Genomic DNA, 19,784 nt, shown 5'->3' on the forward strand with positions numbered 1-19,784 from the left:
TATAAGAAAATATTTCTAAGCACGGTAAAGTTACGTTTTGATACTTGTAGGGGAGCTGTAGAAGCTTATAAAAATGCCTGCGGTATGAAAATGATATCACGCTGTTTTTATCTTCCAATGTAATCATTTCCTTCATACATATCTCTTTTTTCCATCTTACGACAAAAGGGGATGAGAAACTGTATTCAAACGTCCGAATTAATTTGTTTCGATATATCATTGTGTACAACGAATATGTACCTCATGATTCGTCCTTGTCGGATTTCCTCATAAAATATTATCATTATGAATGTGTGTCATAATAATGTCTTCTCGAAGATATTTTTGTTATTTTTGTCATGCCAAGTAGTTTTATTACAAACTAATTTCATATTACAACATACTCTGTGATTGACGAGTATACGGGCGTATCGATAAAGAGGTCGACACATTTAATAGGTTAAATTGCAGTATCCGCACGGAGTGTAATGTAAATTTTTCTTACTAAAGATAGTGGAAAATAAATCACTTCCTTTCTTTTCAATCATTAGGTATTGAAAGAAGCAATACGCGTTTCGCAAGCATCACTCTTTCATGAAGATGTCTAAAGATGATAGATATAAAAGATGCCATAAGTGGATTTAAGATGATTATAATTTAAAAAACCATCTGCCATTTCTTAAGAGCTTCAATTAAAGCTTAATTCGCATTCTCTAGCAAATGCACGGTCGTTACGTTTCAAAGGCGATGTATAAGTTAGTTTCAGGGCTATATTTACTTGAGAATTCGTTCGTTTTGAAATGGTTTACGCAAACATTTGAAATTCCCTACTTTCACTGTATTTTTAGTAGCAACTTGCTAGCTATGCTCGATATTTTTCAAAAGATAGAAACCAAGTTCATTAAAGATTTATTTAGTTTTCATATAAAATTCCAAATTAAAATAATATTAGAAGATTTAAGAGGTAAATTTAGAGATTTTAGAAACGCAATATAGATGACACATGGATTATATCGTAAGCCGAGTAAGCATAAAATGAAGAAGAGTCTGTTCAATTAAAATTGTTTTTTATAATCCATTTATCGAAATGTCAACAATTGAGTCATTTCTTGTATGTATTTGTTTTGTATTAGATGGCGGCTATATTATGTTCCCTAATACTTCCGTCTTAGGGTGAGTATACTTTTCTTAATAAAATTTTCGTATTCGCGAAAGATGGTAACACGGTTTATTGAAATTTACGAATTTTTTATTTACTCACTTTCTTACCAAAATCATTTTTAATTCTCAATTCGAGACTCTCTTTAGCGTTTTTACTCTCTTTACTTATTTATAGTCATCGTTTCGTTCGTTTTCTTTCGTTTAACTTACTCTAGACTCTTATAGCTAATCTCATTGTGTTCCTTGCAGCTGCGATTATTGAAGAACAAAGTGAAATAAGGACACTGCGTTTCGGTTACAAATGACATAAGTAGTTTATAAATATACGTGTGTGTACTTTTTCTACTTTGCTGATGTTATTATTTATTATTCGTTGAGATTGCTGCGATATATATATATATATTTTTTTTTATCTGTACATTTTAGATCTCGATTATGTTTATAGATTAATCATATGAGGCTATTATTAATTATTTAATAACTATTTTAAATGAATTTTTATTTCTTAAAATTTTCGTTTATTTTTCATTAGGCCCTAATTACTCCACCCAAATATTTCGCTGCATGCACATAGGTGTACAGATAATGAAAAGGATGCCATATTTTTATCAAATATCGTGCTTTCCCTCGCTCTCTCTCTCTCTCTCTCTCTTTCTCACACTCACTCACTCTCTCTCTCTCTCTCTCCCTCTTTTTCTATCTCTTTCTGAATGTCTACAATAATTCGCTGGATAAATTCTTCAAGGCATGTAAATGCATGCAACGCAATTACATATGTTGATTAGTCTATAGGTTATGCTATATTATATTTTAAGATGTGTGTGCGCACACATAGATACAATGAACACTTTGAAATTGCCGGTTATTAAACTACGGCGTCATCACCTGAATTTTACGCATTTTAGTGTATACATAGGGAATGCATAGTTGATGCCAAAGCATAATTGGGTCACATATTGTTCAACATAGAAATTGTGTGGTTGATTATAGCACAAAATGAATTCAGTGAGTTGCACTGACAACACTTTACTTAAAAGGAAAAAAAAAAAACTCTCTATGCGGTTATATAAAAAAAAAAAAAAACTTACTATATGTAGTTGGACTTTTTGTTTTCGGTACACAATCAACAGTGAGTAAAGAATGCATCTTTTCAATTACTCTGTCATGTTTACCTAAAAAAAAAAAAAAGAAAAAGAAAAGAATAAGATGAAAGCATATAAAAAAATAAAAGCGAGAAATTTGTAATTAAAATATTCAATTTTAAGAGGATTACGATTAAATTACTTAATAATAAGGCAAGTAATGTAAAGTACTTATGGTTGCTCAATAGTAAGAGTTTGCTTATGATTACTGAAAAAAAATTCAAATGGATTCAACTGAAAACACATTTTTAGTATTATCATCATTACTCTTGTTATTTTTCGTCAGGAACTAAAAACAAAAACAAATCTGGAAAACAATGAATTTGATTAAGGTATAATACCACTTTGCAATTTCTTATTTATATGATTTTATCTTTTTAAGGGCTATAAATATACTTTTATATTTTACACTTTACACTATTGGCCGGAACATCCGTGCTTTTTTTATGCTCAGATGTCATTGCTCTCTTTCTGCAAGTATAGGATAATTATATCTAGTAAATTCCTACAGAGAGAACAACTGTTATATAATCGTTACCCTTGACAACTGATTAACATATAAGCGCAGGGGACAAAAAATAGGCTACCGATCCATAAACGTCAGCGAGAAAAGGCTGATTTACAGCCTAACGATCGGTAAGCATCGGGCACAAAAACCCGATCAATAGGTTATCGGTCAGTAAATTGTCAATATTGCCCACTGGAGAAAGTTGCTTTCTGAGAGGTATTCATGATATGTTTGATCAAAAAATAACGATAATTTTCAAATCGTTCACTAATTATCGTGGGAATTAGATGGTTAATTAAGCAATCAACGAAGGAATTGGAATTTGCTCTAAGTCCTTTTGAAATTTGCAACATGTCTTAAAAGATCACAACACCTTTATCATCGCGAGCACGTAGGGCTCCCTACTACTTTTTCGTATCGACTAAATTGGAAATGATTCATAAAATAAAAAGGGAAAAAATCGAGTTTCAGGAGCAAGCGCGAGCCGGCAAACAAAGGAACTTCATATCAGTGTTTGTAAAAATTAGCAAAATTTTAAATTTAAACTAAAAAAATCAACAATTCGCTGATTAATATTTCGGTTTATTACACGATAGGTCTTTAGCATGAGCGACTGCTAATAAGTGCTGCCAAACTAAGACATTTCATGTTAAGAATTTTCCATAAGCAAAAGGATTGAATATCAGTGATATGACCAGCGATCAACGAAAGAAAAAGAAAGCATTTCAAGCGATCAGCGATGGTCAGGAAAGCGTATAGTTATGGAAGGATCAAAAACTTGCATATTATTTCTGTTACGTTTAACTTGGAAGTGGCAACATCCGGAATGGATGAAAAGATCATTGCTGTTGAGTTACTCTGCCCACTAATCTACTAATAGCGATAGTTTTTCCATAGCAGCCGTAGTTGAAATAATCTCTTACGGGTCGTCTCACCTTTTTATCCATAGGCATATAAACGATTAGACGAAAACTTAGCAAAGAAATTTGAAAAATCAACTTTACAAACTCGTGTCACGGGTATGACACTCAACAAGGTGTATAATTTATGGTCCAAAAGATTGCACAAGACAATCTTAGCAACCTATTGGTAATGGCATGTTTTAAATTTTGTTTGTAGACCGCTTAGCTTCTAGTCAATGCAGTAGGTAGTAATAGTAGCAGCAGTAATAGTGTGAAGGTGGTGTTGTTTTTTTCATGATATTATTAGGTCAAACATCCTTTTCCTTGTTGAACAGTACATGTCGTTACGAGACAAACGCGCACTTCCAAATACTATTTCAAAAGTCTTTGAACTCCGCTTAATGAGGTCATTTCACTTTTTCTTTAGCAATCCTTCGATACACTTAAGCAAATTTTTCTTATTGTTTATGTTTTGCTATGTTTATGCTCTTTGTTGCTTGTGTCGTTATCTAAAATCAGAATAATTCCACAAGAAACACAAATAAAACCCATAAACATTATTTAAAAAAAAAACAAAAAAAAAATCTCGAATTATTATAACTAATTAAATGTGAAGGCAACATTCGTTAAAAATAACATCATTTGAGAATGAAATTAAATCATGTGTGTGTGTGTGTGTATGCGAGTATTTTAATGGATATAAACATTGAATAGTGTACGTAATGAAGAAAACAGATGTAACACACTGACAATCACAAAAATTTATTTGAAATTATTACAAGAGACAGCGTTGATACATATAAACTAACATATCTAAAAGCACGCGCGAATCCGCATAGCATATGACATACATTACGAAAACATAATTAACATGAGTTGAGTATTTGAGTAACAAACAAACATAAGAAAAATTGCTATAAACAAAAAGAAAAAGAAATAAACTTTAAGCATTAATTATGAAAAATCTCTAACTGTGCATACAATGTTTGTGTACATATGCGGAGACAACTGCAACAAACTGTAATTACAATAAAACAGGATGTGCGGCTCAGTGAAGAATTGGTGCATCTGCTCGAAAGAAAAGAACAGAATTGAATGAATGAACAAGCAAAATGTATGAATGGACGAAAAGGACTCAGAAGAAATTTATAATTAAAAAAAAAAAAAAAAAAAAAAAAAAAGGAAAACACAATCCAAAAACAAAGCGAAAAATAAAGCAGAGGAAGACAAAAGAGTTATAAAAACAATGTATTAACACAATTCCAACAAAAATAGAAAGGAAGTGTGAAATTTTTTCAGATTTCAATTGGTTAATGGCGTAAAGAAGGTTTTCTCATCTTAATGCTTGTCGAAGGTACAACTCTTGCCGTCCTTTGGTCCAACACAAGCATCGACGTTTTATACTTTTTAGTGCATTTTTAATAGAAAATTTAAAAAAAAAAAACGCAGAGAAAATTCGAAATTCCCCACTTTATCACACCTGCAAAATGATCAAGATTGAACGTCACACCAGTTGGTGACTTATCAAGGGTATTTCAACACTGCTTTGTACATTATTTTTATAGCAACAATGGCTATATACACAAAATAGTCCTTTCAAATATTGTTGCTTTGTTCAACACAGCAGCACTTCTGCTTACATTTTTTAACTTAGCAGTATTTATGCTTATACATTTCCACGCAGGTCCCCCGTGCGTTTACTTTTATCATTATGAACTCCTTTTTTGGTAGATTTACTAGTTTTTTTTAAAAGGTAAAAAATTCGCGCAAACAATGTGAATCAATGTGAACTGACATGGACCATGTTTAGCAAAGGCAATTTTGCCGTCAAAAAAATTTGCCAGACTTTAGCACAGTTTTCATCATAAGATTCTTCATGAGAATCCTTATATGAGATAGGGGCCAAGAAATGGATTTATGTGGTTCAAACTCATAAAGTGGTTAGATTATTATTTTTTTCCCATATTCACTTTGTAAGCCCAAACAATGCGTTTCACCGATTTCTATCAATTTGTCAAAAAATTTAACACATTTTTCTCACATCACGAATATTGATTTCCATGTAGGGCGTTATGCAGGAACTGTTTATAACAGTGACTCGATGCAATCCGTATTCAATAGCGGTGCTCGTTCCACTGAACTAAATTTCATCGAAATGTCTCGAAAAATGCAGTCCGGTGGGCACTAAAGTGTCTTTGCAGACATTGTACGAACCGACATTCAAGAAACGACTCTGAATTCGCCGATAGGCGAGTTCCATCTCAAATCCTTCATGGTATCGTATGGGCTATCCGTATCATAAGTGGTGTAGGATATAAAAACACAGTCCAAAGAAAAAAAACAGGTAGAGCTACGAAAAAAAGAGCGAAGGTTTCGAACAAGTTAATACTTTGCACAGGGCAATGATGTTATCTGACGTAAGGTCTAAGGCTTTTTTCTTTTTTATTTTCTTATGATTAGTTTGATATACCTAGACGTCCAAATGGGAAAATGTAGAGGCCGGAGTAGAGCTTGTTCGAGGGTGATATTCAATTTTAGATTGATAGTTCTCGTTATTGAGCAACTTTTAACGCGTAGTGAGTTCATGGTATTTAGAAACACTATCCGCTCGTTTGCAGACGACAGCATCTTGTATCGCATGTATTCCTTCAGTAAGGGGCCATGCAGCAATGAGATATAGAGCAAATGCTGCGCTGTGAATGGCGCACTGAATTGGAACTTTTATCCAAATGGGGTCAGGCTAAGATAGGGTAAGATTTAACGCCACCAGAACTCAAAGCTGTCTCCGTAAATGAGCGCACAAGAAAAGTAATGAACAACCTCCCTCTTTTGGTGGCGTCTATTTATAGGAATAGGCAACGTTTAATCTTTTGGGCGTGAGAGTGCAAAACGATGTTCGTTGGACAGGACAGGTGTTCGAAGTGTCGAAAGGCAAAGCCACGGGCTTAAGTTTTTTAAAGCGCTGCAAAAAATACTTCCCTGCATCCAATTTTCGTACAATGTACACCACCTTAAGAGCATAACTCGCTTGTGTTGGCGGAAGCTTCCAAACTTTCCTTTGAGACCCTCAATCCCATAGAAGTAAGACGTCAGACAATCATGGGCAGCGAATATATTTCCAAAATCCTCGATACCACCTACCAGCCATATCTGAGGTCTTCGTTCTCAACACGATTGTTCATAAACATTACTACTTCTATTGCTTTAAACGTTCCTGACGACCATCATACCCGCACAGTGGTAATAACGAGACATAGAAGACAAGCCAGTTATTTTAAGTAAAGTTTTGAGAAAAATAAATTCATATCGATATTAAACAAGAACAATCAACAAACTTGATGTCTGTGATGGTGGATACAATAACAACAAGTAAATGATATATTTAGCAACAGCTTTCACTTCTTACTACTTTCAAAGTATTGAAGTTTCAAACAATAGTTACATTAAATCAAATAAGCTTACGTTTATTAAGGTTTTGTAGAAAAGAACAATTGAATTTTATTTTTGTGAGTAAAATCATCAAATATCATTATGAGACAAAAGAAGGAAAAGACGGATCTTGAAGTCTTTACATGAATTCCAAAAAAGAGGCAAGTGAAAACATTATAGCCGGCACAGACCGACTAGTTAAATACCCCACACCACTTTGTCTAACATAATTCTTGTTTCTGTCATAAAACACAAAAATTATACCCTGTTCTTATAGGAATTTACTATTATGGGACTGTATATTAAAAATTACATTTCTTTCCAAATGTGAAGTCTTACTTTCCGTAACAATGGGTGTGTGCAACTAGTACAAAAATTGTGGTACGTTCTCAAATTTCAGCACAGTTCATAAAATATTAAAACTTGTACTTTTCTGCCCTAAAAACGCAAAACATTATAGACGGGAAAGGCCGGCAATTAAATACCCTACACTACATTGTCTAATACATTTCTTATGTTTGTATGACATTACAACTATGGGTGAATTTTTATCACCAGATGTTAAAGCTTACACTTTTCTGCTCCATAAAGGATCAGTTTTCATGAAAATTCTTATTGGGATAGGATTCAAAAAATACGCCGAGATGGTCCAAATTTGGCAAACATAATTTTTTTAGGTTTAATGAAGGTTTGAAAATTATACCATTTTGTCGTATGGACTTCAGTCTTCGCTATATGAGATAAGGTTCAAAAATTGCTCCAGCCGGTCCAAACTTGCCATATCAATTTGGTATGCCGAAGTACTACTACTTAGTCACTTTTGCCGAGAATTTTTGAAAATTCTTTCCAACTTATTCGAACCATTTTCAATAATGTTCGTCCTTGGATCAAAACACGTCACTATGCCAAATATAATCAAAATATCCCGAAAATTGCGGCCTGTAGCTTGAACACAAATCTATATGGACCGACATCAAACGGGTGGAGAGGCTTAGATTCTGAATGAAAAAATGATTCTGAATCGAGCGATACAATAAAAAGTGGGTCTATCTTAAGCGCTTCTGCGTATCACATATATCCGCATAAACTTAATATACCCCCTCTATCACACCAGTGATGTCGGGCATAAAAACCCTATTAATAAGAGATAAGAAAATTTTGGGATTTACACACTTTACTTCATTCATTGCATTCATTTAATCTAGTCTTCTTTCAACATCTTTTACTAGCACGAGCGCACATTATTAGACTCAAAAGTAGGTTAATGTTGCCTATCATTATTCGCTTCTTAAGATAATTTTGTGCTTAAAATTCCGAAACTATTTATTTGTGCACACTCACGTACGATTATGAAAAGCACTAACAACAACAACAAAGCAAAAGTATTTTAGGATAGAAGAAAAAGATAGATAGATAGATAGAGATAGAAAGAGAGAGAGAGAGAGAGAGAGAGAGGGAGGGGGGGGAAAAAAAAAAAAAGAAAAATATTAAACAACTGTCAAAATGTTTACACGATTTATCATAAATTTCAAGTGTGCACATGTGTGCCTACATATGCACGTTGGGATATATATATGGTTGCTCATGTTTATATGCAATTCATTCATGTGTCATTTTCAATATGTCGAATACGTTTTATTTTTTGTTGATTAATTTACACAGCCGACGAATCGTAACGATGGCAATGCTATATTATTGCCGGCGGGCTTTGAGGGGATCATTTTTGTAGCGTTTGTTTGCGGTTCATTTCTGTTATAAACACAAAATATTTGTCGCTTTACATTTCCGCTCTGTGTGCCGATAATATTTGAAGTAGCTCAAGTCAAATATTTGAAAATTTTATTGACATTGCAAGGTAGGCGGCTTTGGAGCGATACGACATAATGTTCTTGCCCTCATTATTGCTTGATAATTTTGTACCCGTACGATGGGACTTGATAAGGCAAACGTTTCCCCAATTATTACAAATACTTTGCCAATATTTTATTAAAACGGGTAATCCGTGACTTGCACCATTTCGAAAATAACTGGCGATAAATTTTAGTATCTTTCTTTATCACTTACTCTCTATATTCGTCATATTCCCAGACAGCTTGCCGTCTTGATAATTTAGAGCTAATTCACATAAGGATAAATTAGTATCGATTCACAAGTCAAGTTAAAAATTGTGCGACAGAAGTCATAACGTAAGACTTGCTTAATAAGTAAGATGAGTGAATATCTCTAATTGAATTTCGTACTTGAAGAACGAAGTAACATCATTTAGTGACGGCGTAGACAAAAATCCCTACAAGCTTTTAAAGAGGCGCTTCCAGAGAAAGGTGCCCAAAGAATTATATATGAAATGTTATATGAAAATTTTTAGTCTTTTAACAGAAGAATGTAAGGTTGAAAATTTGGAGTGATCTGTTTATATGCACATCCCCGATAAGGAAGAAACTGGAACAAGTTTGGAAAAAGATCGACTTGTTATTCATATCATTGTCGATAACTTTCGATTACGTGAAAATAGTTCTCAAAACATGTGACGCCAAGATCACTTTCATCTTTAGTTCGAAAGTAGTCTCGACCAGCTTAGTAATACGGTCGAAATTTGCAATAAAATTGTAATTCCAATCTTTTCCTAATTTATTTTCCATTTATCCTAACATACATTAGCATTCTACCCAATTGCAAGTAGATCAGAAGTAAATTGCAAATAAATTGTAATTAAATTAGAAAAGCTCCGGAGACATTTTTGGAACAATCCTGTAGATCGATTTGATGAATATTTACTTATAGCACGATCGAGTTATGGTTGTGCGATATTCAGCTTCGATTTTGCGACTGTCTTTAGAGGTTTAATGTGGATACATACCTTGTTGGTTTAACCCCACGGTGCCCGATGACACATGGATTAATTTAGCGTAACTGGCCCCCTTCAGAGAGTTAGACAATCCCTATAAGCTAGCGGCTTAAACTAAACTGAAGAATCCAGATATGTTTATTGTGTATGGCTCAATAAAGCCGCCCTGGTAGATGTTGAGATCTACCATTACCTTTAATTATTCGCTTTTCGAATGATTTCAAACACCGTACCAATAATCTTTTTGAATGTACTTGTGATACATTTGGGAATAGCTTGATCAGGAAATCGTCATTCGTAAGCGAAATTTCGCGTCACAATAGATCCAAGTATCATCGGTAATCTTAACCGATTGATCAAGAAATCTTCACGTCCTTGTGATGGGAAAAACAAGTGGAATAACATCTGTTTATCTGTTTATTTCGCGAAAGATTTCCCACAGATGAGGTAAAAAAACCCCTGGTACCTCATTAGCTCCACTAGATATTGAAGACTATTATTAATTTGTTATTGTTTTCTATTCTATGTTTTTAATTCCCTTTATATGGCATCAATCACCCGAGTTATTGTGGTTATAAAACGACTACAAAGCATCCCATGGGTTGATCTTAAGGGACTAGAATATCTCCCTTAGGAAAATAATCGAACTGTTTATATTGATTAGAGGTAATAAACTTACTTAATGAGCCAGAATAGCCTTGTTAACACATCATTAAGTTAACTGAAGTGGCAGATTAAGTCAATCAAGATGTCACTTAGCCAGGAATTTTTCCTTTCCCTTTGCATTCAATACAAAAACTTGCAAAAATAGTATTCTTTTTGGATCCATATGTAGGAAGAGATAAGCTGCACATAGATAGTAAGGAGAGAGATAGAGAGAAACAGAATTGTAACACGCGAGAGAAATGATCAAATAAAAGGCACGTGCCCTTCTTACTGCCTGTATATAGGTCTTAATTAATTAAGGCGTTACAAAAAAACCCATTGAATAAACATTCATTTTAACAACAAAATAAAATGAAAAACAATAACAAATATTCTGGTGTGCATGTGTGTGCGTGTGTACATAATAAGATTAAGATATTTTAAACCGTATAAGATTAACGAAAATGCCTAAAATTTAGTTAAATGCATGTAAAAGGGATAAAAAAAAATTCAAATACGAAAGGGGAGTCAACGAACTGTAACAAACGTAAAATTATAGGAAATGATTTACAACACAACGCACTTATATATAGGTTAAGACTTATGCTTTATCTCTCATTCCTTATTAAATATTATAAAATCAAGGTCAACGATGGCCTATGACAGTAAAAGACAGAGAGAGAGAGAGAGAGAGAGAAAGAAGAGATTTATGATAAAAAGCAGAAGGCATTGCATTGCAATTGTTTTATGTGCTACTCGTTTGTTTGTTTGCTTGCTTCCGTGTTTGTCTACCGAAAATACATCAAATAATAATAAATGCGTTCTACAATTTGTTTGATGTTTGCGCTTCAAGTATTCCTTGTGTTAAAGAATGAGGATAACACGGATGTTGTTGCTTTTCGTAATGCATTGACATCATCATGTTAACATATCATTATCGCCCTCACTACTTAAATACGGTGGAATAAAGGCTTCCTTTTTTTTTTTTTTTTCGTTACAATTGCTTCCCTCAGTAAATAAATAATTGTATGCTTTCACATATATGCGATATAAAGCAGCAGCCCGTTAGATAAGCGAGCGTAACCAATCGTATATAATAAATGGCATTCCGTTTGATAACAAAAGTTAAATCAGATTTTACATAAGATCTATCTTTCTTTGATGTCATTTTAGGCAAGGCGCCGTCAGTAAATCGCAACTAGCTGAAGACATGAAGACAATAATGCAAGAATTGATGCAACATTTACGACAATTAATGAGGACAAGTCGACCCCTTTTTCTTTTTTGGAAAAAACTCAACATCTATAGTCGATGGTCTGGCAATTATTTGTCAGGCATTTTCAAACTTCACGAATCTATTTTCTAACAAATCAGTTACATTATTAACTCTGTCCGAAATTATGGTATACATTTCTTAAAAAGCAGTAAATGTTTTCACTACCATACAAAATGCTAGATTGGCAAGGTATCCAATAAAGAAAGCAAAAAACAAAGCAGGAAAATGGGTATGGCCGAATTTTTTATACCCATGACGTTTCTCTTAAAAAACATCTAATCTAAAAAAAAGAAACAAGAGAAAGGGTATATTGCTTCCTCACTCGATAATATTAGTAGAGCGTTATTTTTTTGTGCAGGTACGGTAGGATTACCCATATCTTTGTGAAGGGAAATTTTTATACTATAAGGTCTGTTGTTAATCTGTGAGTAAGGGGGAAAAACTTAATTTTTATGCTTTTGAAAACATTGTTATAACTTCAGCTTGCTTTGTACTCTGCATTCTTTGACCGAGTCCGCAGATTTGTAAAACCAAAGCAAGAGCTTCCAAAGTTTTTGCCAAACATGAAATCGATATCTTTATTTTTGAAACTGGAAAATTTGTTGGCTTTACATATGGATTTACATATGGATTGACATTCCTCAGGATTTTCAAATTCGATTAGTATTTGAATCCCTACACCATAATTAATAATTATGATATGTTCAACGATATTTCTGAACAAAAAAAAAAATCAATAAATAAAACGTATAGCATATTTTCGAACATACTTCGGAACACCCTTTATTTGTACACAAAAATTCATGGTTTATGGTTATATACATACAAATATATATATATATATATATATATATCCACATAAAAAAATATCCACAAATAATTGTACATTTTTCATAGTGTCAACAAGCGACGATTGTGTACGAATTGAATGTACATACGTAAAGAAAAAGGGAGGAAAACGTCAAACGACAAAGCAAATAACAAAAATGAAAATTGTCTATTGATTTTTCCAATTTACTGAATAAAGCGCAGCATTTTAACGCACATTCACATTGAGTGCCTTACAAAACGTATGCATTTTTCATCTATTGTTGTCTGCTCGTCGTTCGCCGCCAAACCGCCAAAAAAGATGTAAATTTTAAAAGTAATCATTTGCAGAACAAAGAATCCCTTAAAAAAAGCATTCGCTCTGACCGTTGAGTTTGAGTCCAGACACAGATCAATGTTTTAATGTATTATATATCCTAACACGCGGACACGTTGACATATCATCGTCATTATAATTGACTGGTTATCAGGAAGGTCTGTCGCCATCTTTCGATAAATCTCCACCAAATGAGAATAGTTGTTGTTGTTATATATATATATATTTATATATATATGTACTTAAGTAAATTACATTATTTCTCTATCTTTTGTATTTCATTACAATGCTATTGTTACTGTTGTTGTTATTGTAGTTATGGCTGCTACCGCCGTTGTTTCAGGCAAAAACCGAGCCTCTCAATAAGCAAATGAGAAATTATGCAAATTTATTTGTGAGTAGGTTGACGTGCATTTTCCCCTTGTTAATTCATTTATGTTATTGAACTTCTCAAAAGTAATTCGATTGTCACTCTTGGAAATTTTGTCAGTGTTATTGTTGTTGTCGTTGTCGTTGTTGTTTGCTTTTGACCCCGCCTGTAGTGGTTTATTACAATTACGGCTGTTATTGATAGCATATTTGGTTTAATATTTCCGGCACAAAACACATTTTTAACGAACTTCAAAACGGTCTCAAACTATTCCCCTTTAGCATTTTTTGTCATAAGAAAGATTATATGTATAACGATTAACTTGATATCGTCCCAGTACGAGAAGTGAGCATTTGCCTACAGACGGCGGCTTACGAATAATTAACAAACTCCATTATAATGACATACTCTTCCTTATATCAATTAGTTAAAGATGGGGATACATTTTTCTATCTCTAACAATCGCGATTGTGTGTCAGATACACCTTTAAGCATCCACATGCCACTTATATATGGGGCAAAATTTCTATTAACTTTTTGCACAACTTTCGGATTGTTAGTCGCGTGCCATCGACCGACCTGCCTCGCACCGAGCGGGCGCTTAGCAGGTCAAGTGAGTAAGCAAATTAAGATTATTCTTGACACGGCTTAGATGGATTTTAGATTGAAGTTAGGGCTGCCTTGTAAGTCACTAACTGACATTACCTATTCGCCTATTCCGACGACGAACGGTGATTGGATATGTTACTCGCTACTCACTCAAATGTCGGTTTGCTCTCTAAAAAAGTTTTTATAGGGCAAGGTTCAGGCTTCAGGGAGGTGAGATAGAGACAAAAGACTCAATCGCCTTTAATAGGTTGCAACTATACCGAGCACTTTCTACATATAAACTGCGACAAAAATGTTATTGTTTACATAATGCCATCGATTTGAAATGCATTTCCAATATTGATCGGAAACTTTCTTATAAAATTTTGGTCGATGCATCGAGAACTTTAAAAGGGGCGAGTAACTATTTGAAGCTCCGAGTATATTCAAGGCTTTATTGCTTTTGCCAGCTTGAAAGTGCAAAGCGAATATTGCTCACTTGAATACTTACTCTGAAATTTAATGCGAATTATTAATTATTTTTCCATACATTGGCAAAGCAATCAATCGCGTAGCTAATCGTGAGTCTCTGAAGCCAAATGGGTTGTCGTTCCTGGATAATTGCATAATGCACAATATTGTATTTAATCTTCACCAATATATGCTTTTATGCGTCTACGCTATGAAGCCATATAGCTAGAATAAGCAGAATCGATAAAATTATTATATCGAAATATTTGAATGATTTCATTTTTGTATTACCGTAGGTGGGATGCTTCAATGTTCGTCTATTCTTGTAACTTTTAATTATTGCACAAGGGGAAAGAAAAAAAAAAAAAAAAAAGAGTTAATTATCTCAAACGCGTTTAAATGAAACGAAATATGACATATAAGAATACAATAAAAAAAATAAAAAAAAAAATAAATAAAAATGTTCTTCCCATTTTCTCTTACTATGGAAATTCCATAAATGCTTGAGACATATTTGAAGCGTCATCAACATTGTATTAACCTTCTCATTATGATATTTGATAACATAGTCATAATATAATAACAACATTAAAATCTCATACATAATCGGCAGCGTATAATAATAATTCTCAACCAAAAAAATAATACATTTTCGCAACATACACACACACACATATATATATATATATTCTTACATAGACAGAGAGAGAGAGCTACCTAAACGTATTATGAATGCTTAACATTCTCTTTAGGTCTGAGGAACAACCAGACCAGAAGAAATTCCCACAAGTATTCCTTTGAAAAAATGAAATAAATGAAAATGTAAAGAAAAAAGATTGACGGGAACATACAAACAACATAACTAAAGAAAATGAAATAAAGAGTAGAAGCAATTAAATGAAATAATTTCTCAAAGAATTATAATAAAAAAAAAAACAAAAAACACAGAGGTGAAATAAAAAACGGGTTTTAAGTACTATTTCTTCTGTAGGTTTGGGTTACCCAGCTTGCTATAATTAGACTTATGATGTATATATAATATATGTATATCATGAAATGTATATCAATGAACATAATGCTATAATGTGTATATGTTTAAGCGAATGTATAGCAATTATGGTACACTGCCCTTCTTCAAAGTGTTAATGCAATTATTTGCTGTAAATAAACCAAACGGTTTGAAGTTCAGGTATTACGATTTAATCGCATTTGGTTTACATACACACACACACACACACACACACATTCGCAACCCGTGAATACACAAAACTCAATTTGTAAACACTTATATTTTCCTTTGTCTGTCTAAATCATCGAGTATGATATAGCGTGTAAAAATGTTAACATAACAAGGGAGTGTATAAACGAGATAGAGCTTCTCGCTGACTCGCGTATGAGTAACATATATATAGCTAAACATATAAAATTTGTTGCTATTTATTGCTAAATTGACTAGTTGCGTAGCCAAAGTGTCTGCTGATCAATGTGTCTTTTTTTTCGGATGGTCATCAGGGGAGTTGCAATATACCAGATGTCAGATTTACTTGATTCACAAATGCGTTTGTAATGCGAATGAGAAAAACCCCCATGGCATTGTATATATTCCAAAATTGCTTAACTTCGTTTATTGAAAAATTTCTATCATTTCTGTAACTGTATAAAATATTCGTTTTTTTTCCTAGTACTAAATATAAATAAGAAAATTTTTTAGTCTTTAATTAATAATTGACTTCAGAAAGCAACTATGACAAAATTTATTTAAAACAGTTTTCTCTTTTTTAAAACAAAGCAATTAAAAGTTAAGCACATATGAAAATTGTTCTCTGTCGCTACTAAGCATACGATGTTTTTATCTGTGCAAACAAATCACTTTTTACGTACTTTCAGACATAATCAATTTGGCACGTAGGGTAAGGCAGTAAGTCCCCCGCTGCATTTGTTGCATTTATGTGGAACTGAAGGGGATATCTATCATCGCTCCTGCATGCCTGCTATTATTAATACATCATTATTTTGTTCGTTGATTGCGCAGCCTTATTAATGTTGTTATTGTAGCAACCGCTATGAGAAGCAATATATTATATAATCAAGGGATAGCTACTTGTAGCTAAATAAACAGAAGATGTCTATTCAGCCGTCATAAGTGTGTTGTGTGATCGAAAATATATGAAAAAATGTGAAAATTGTCTCTTCTCTTAAGTAGTCCTTCCTTCTACTTCTACATGTAGGTAGATAACGATGGAAACTATTTTGATTAATATATATACTGCAGCAATTTGATACATGGCGCGCTATGTTCTATTAGTCGATTTTTAAAAAAGGCATTATCCGACTGAGTCCTTAATAACCGGAGCTCTAGCCCGAAGCAATAGATTTGAGTATATTTTCACGAAGCAATTCACGAAATATAATTGAGATGACATTCTAAGATGCTTTCGATCGATTTTTTTTGCTAAAAATGGAACCAACTATCTATCTATTGGTGATAGTGTATTTAATATTCGTTGAAAGAATTATACGAACTTTTGCTTTGCTTATTGAACTTTAAGTATTTTACCGACATGTAATTGTACTTGCAATGGTTACGTTTACGATTTCATTTCTTTGATTTGGTTATTATAATTGACAAGAAAATAATTTCTTCTTCTTCTTCTTTAAACATAGAAACTATTTATGCGGTGACTGTAGTGCATGAGAGAGTGTTTAAGTAAATATGGAAAAAATAAATTGTTAAGCGTTTCGAGGGCATTGGAAATAAGTAAATAAAATTAATTTCCCATGCTCGGTGTAGCTATTAAAAGAATAGTTTTTCATATAACAAACCAAAAAAAAAAAATACTCAAAATACTTACCTTAATGGCTATAAATCGCATTAAAAGAGAATAAACTGACAGAAGACGATCACAATAAATGACATGTAACAACATTCGAATGTATCGTCGCCGCCAATTATGGCCAGAAGTCGTATGCACGCTGGCTAGCAACGAATGGCTAACTGAGCGAGTGAGTGAGTGAGTGAGTGAGTGTGTGAATGAATGAATGAATGAATGAATGAATGAATGATGTATGCATGGGGGCTGTTTCCACGCAAGTTTGCATATGAAATTGCCACTCGTGCATAAATATATAATACATGTACATATAATTGAGGATACATCGTAGTAACAGAACCTTTGTGACGCTCGTATTTATTTGACAGCAGAATTCAAATTAACAACAACGACAACAACAACAACAACAACTACAACAACAACATAACAAAAATAATTTTCTGTATATTATTGTATAAATTCTGTACAGCTGCTGCTTAGCTCTTACCGTACACATTTTCGGAATTGTACCTGTATCGGCTCCGACCGAGACCACGTTATTATTATAATAACATTATGTTAAACGGAGCATTTGCAAAAGAAAAGACCAAAAAAAAAAAAAAAAAAAAAAAATACGTTATAAAGTTTAATTACAATTTATGCCCAACATTGCATCAGCTAACAGGCGAACCGCAATACATATACATTTATGTGCCTATAAATTTTATGCTTGAGGCTTTAATGAAATACGAAACAGAGAAAAGAACAAACAATACGGTTTTCCCCTTCCCCCGCCCACTCTCATTGCTAGCAAATATGTCGAGCATTTATTAATAATGTTATGAATTCAAAATATATATTCAATATGAATTTACTTCCGGTTTTCATCTTGATCTATAATGAAAACCACAACTCACACACAGTAGCATCATATGTTGTTCTCTACTGCTGTTGCCATCCATAATTGTTATTGTATTTGTTGTTGTTGTTGTTGTTAGCGTTGCCAAGGCTCTTTGTTCGCTTATAAGCCGCAACTATTTCACTCTACCTTTCCTTTTTCATCTTTGCTTTAATAAAAATCACTGTCAACTACTGTCCAAATGGTTCGAATGGTTCGTTGAAGTTTGTTCATGCACATGATCCTCATCATTGCTTGTTTAAATTAATGTATTGCTTGCCTTTTTTCTTTCCATTCTTTTTTTTCATTTTTTTTTTTTTTTTTTTTTTTGTTCACATTGTCTTTTATCACTATCGCCATCAGCCAACTCGTAGAAAGAACGCGTGAAATAAAAACCGTTGACATCGTGAACGCTATTATGATGAACGCATATAGTTTTTGTTGCGCGTTGTGTATAGTTTGAATTATTTTTTGTTTTTTCTTTTTTTGTTATTTGGATTTTTTATTCTCCTACCCTACTTAGGGTATGCATTATATTAGACTTTTGTTTCCGTTTGTAAAATACGCAGAAATACGTGTCAAAGACTATATAAAGAGTGCATACGTTCTTGATTAGGTGTAGGATGGATTTGAAGCTCGTTTAGCATTGCCCGTTGATTTGTTCGTTTGTCGCTGCTTGCTTGAATACTTAGAATTTGTAACACGTTCGGGCACGTATTCTATTCTGTTCACAAATCAATATTGGAAATGGGCGTAATAAGGATGCTTTTTAACTTTACGAATCAATGGCGATCTCAGATTTCAGCACATATTTAGTGAGGAACTAAGGCAAATGAGAAAGTAAATCTAATTTTCTTGCTTTTACGCGTAATGTAGGTAACACGAAGTATCAGTTAAAATATATTGATTCTTAACCGGTTAGTAATACTTTCGCTGAGCGTAAAGAATGAGTGTAAAAATGCTTTTAATCAACTAATACTGTCTTCATATTTTTCCAATTGTAAATTGTGTGTGAGTGTGCATATTAAGGGTTCGTTCTAAGTTAAATGTAGTCTTCTTACTTCCTCAGCATTGTTGCTAAAATTCGTTTGCAGCACAGCTGACATGACAAAGTCGATAATTCTTCTCAATTGTCGCCTTCATCTCGCTTTATACTACTGAGATGTTAAATTCGCTTCCGAATGTCTTTTAAATTAATCTTGACTAAGCTGATGGACTCGTTTTAAAGGTAAGTACTTTTCTTGTTCGAAATTCCATGAGAAATATTCAAACCTATCCAAAGGATGAGTTTGAAACCTTTTCCCTATGCATTATGAATTGAGTTCGGGCAGAGTTTGCGTGGAAAATTCAGTGCAATGTCTTGACATTACATAGCAAAACTTTAACCATAGACTCCTATTACCAATATTGATAACCACAACGCTAAGATTGCTTACTCGCGCTTTTTCTCAAAAAATTTCATAAACTTTGCATCAAACTCCGTAGCAGATAATTTTTGAAATCTTTAAAAGGACAATGGCTTGAAAAAATTGTTCTCTTGTTTGTCAAGGTCACTACTGCAGTCTCTATTCAAATAACCATCAAAACTTTTAAGATTTAATTTCTCGATTTTATGT

The 19,784-nt window shown here is 33.2% G+C and overlaps 1 protein-coding gene across 2 annotated transcripts in view; it reads right to left on the reverse strand.

The window, feature by feature from the left end:
• LOC119641815 (serine-rich adhesin for platelets) overlaps positions 1-19,784 on the reverse strand; it is a 135,702-nt gene that overhangs the window by 54,258 nt on the left and 61,660 nt on the right. Inside the window, exon 2 of one of the 2 annotated variants that reach the window (XM_038040673.1) lies at positions 2,229-2,312. The exons of the other annotated variant lie outside the window; for it this stretch is intronic. Coding sequence (XP_037896601.1) covers positions 2,229-2,312 — 84 coding nt within the window. The remainder of the gene's footprint in view (positions 1-2,228; positions 2,313-19,784) is intronic. 2 annotated transcript variants of the gene reach the window in all.

Source organism: Glossina fuscipes, unplaced genomic scaffold (assembly GCF_014805625.2).
Source record: "Glossina fuscipes isolate IAEA_lab_2018 unplaced genomic scaffold, Yale_Gfus_2 180, whole genome shotgun sequence".
Classification (NCBI taxonomy): domain Eukaryota; kingdom Metazoa; phylum Arthropoda; class Insecta; order Diptera; family Glossinidae; genus Glossina; species Glossina fuscipes.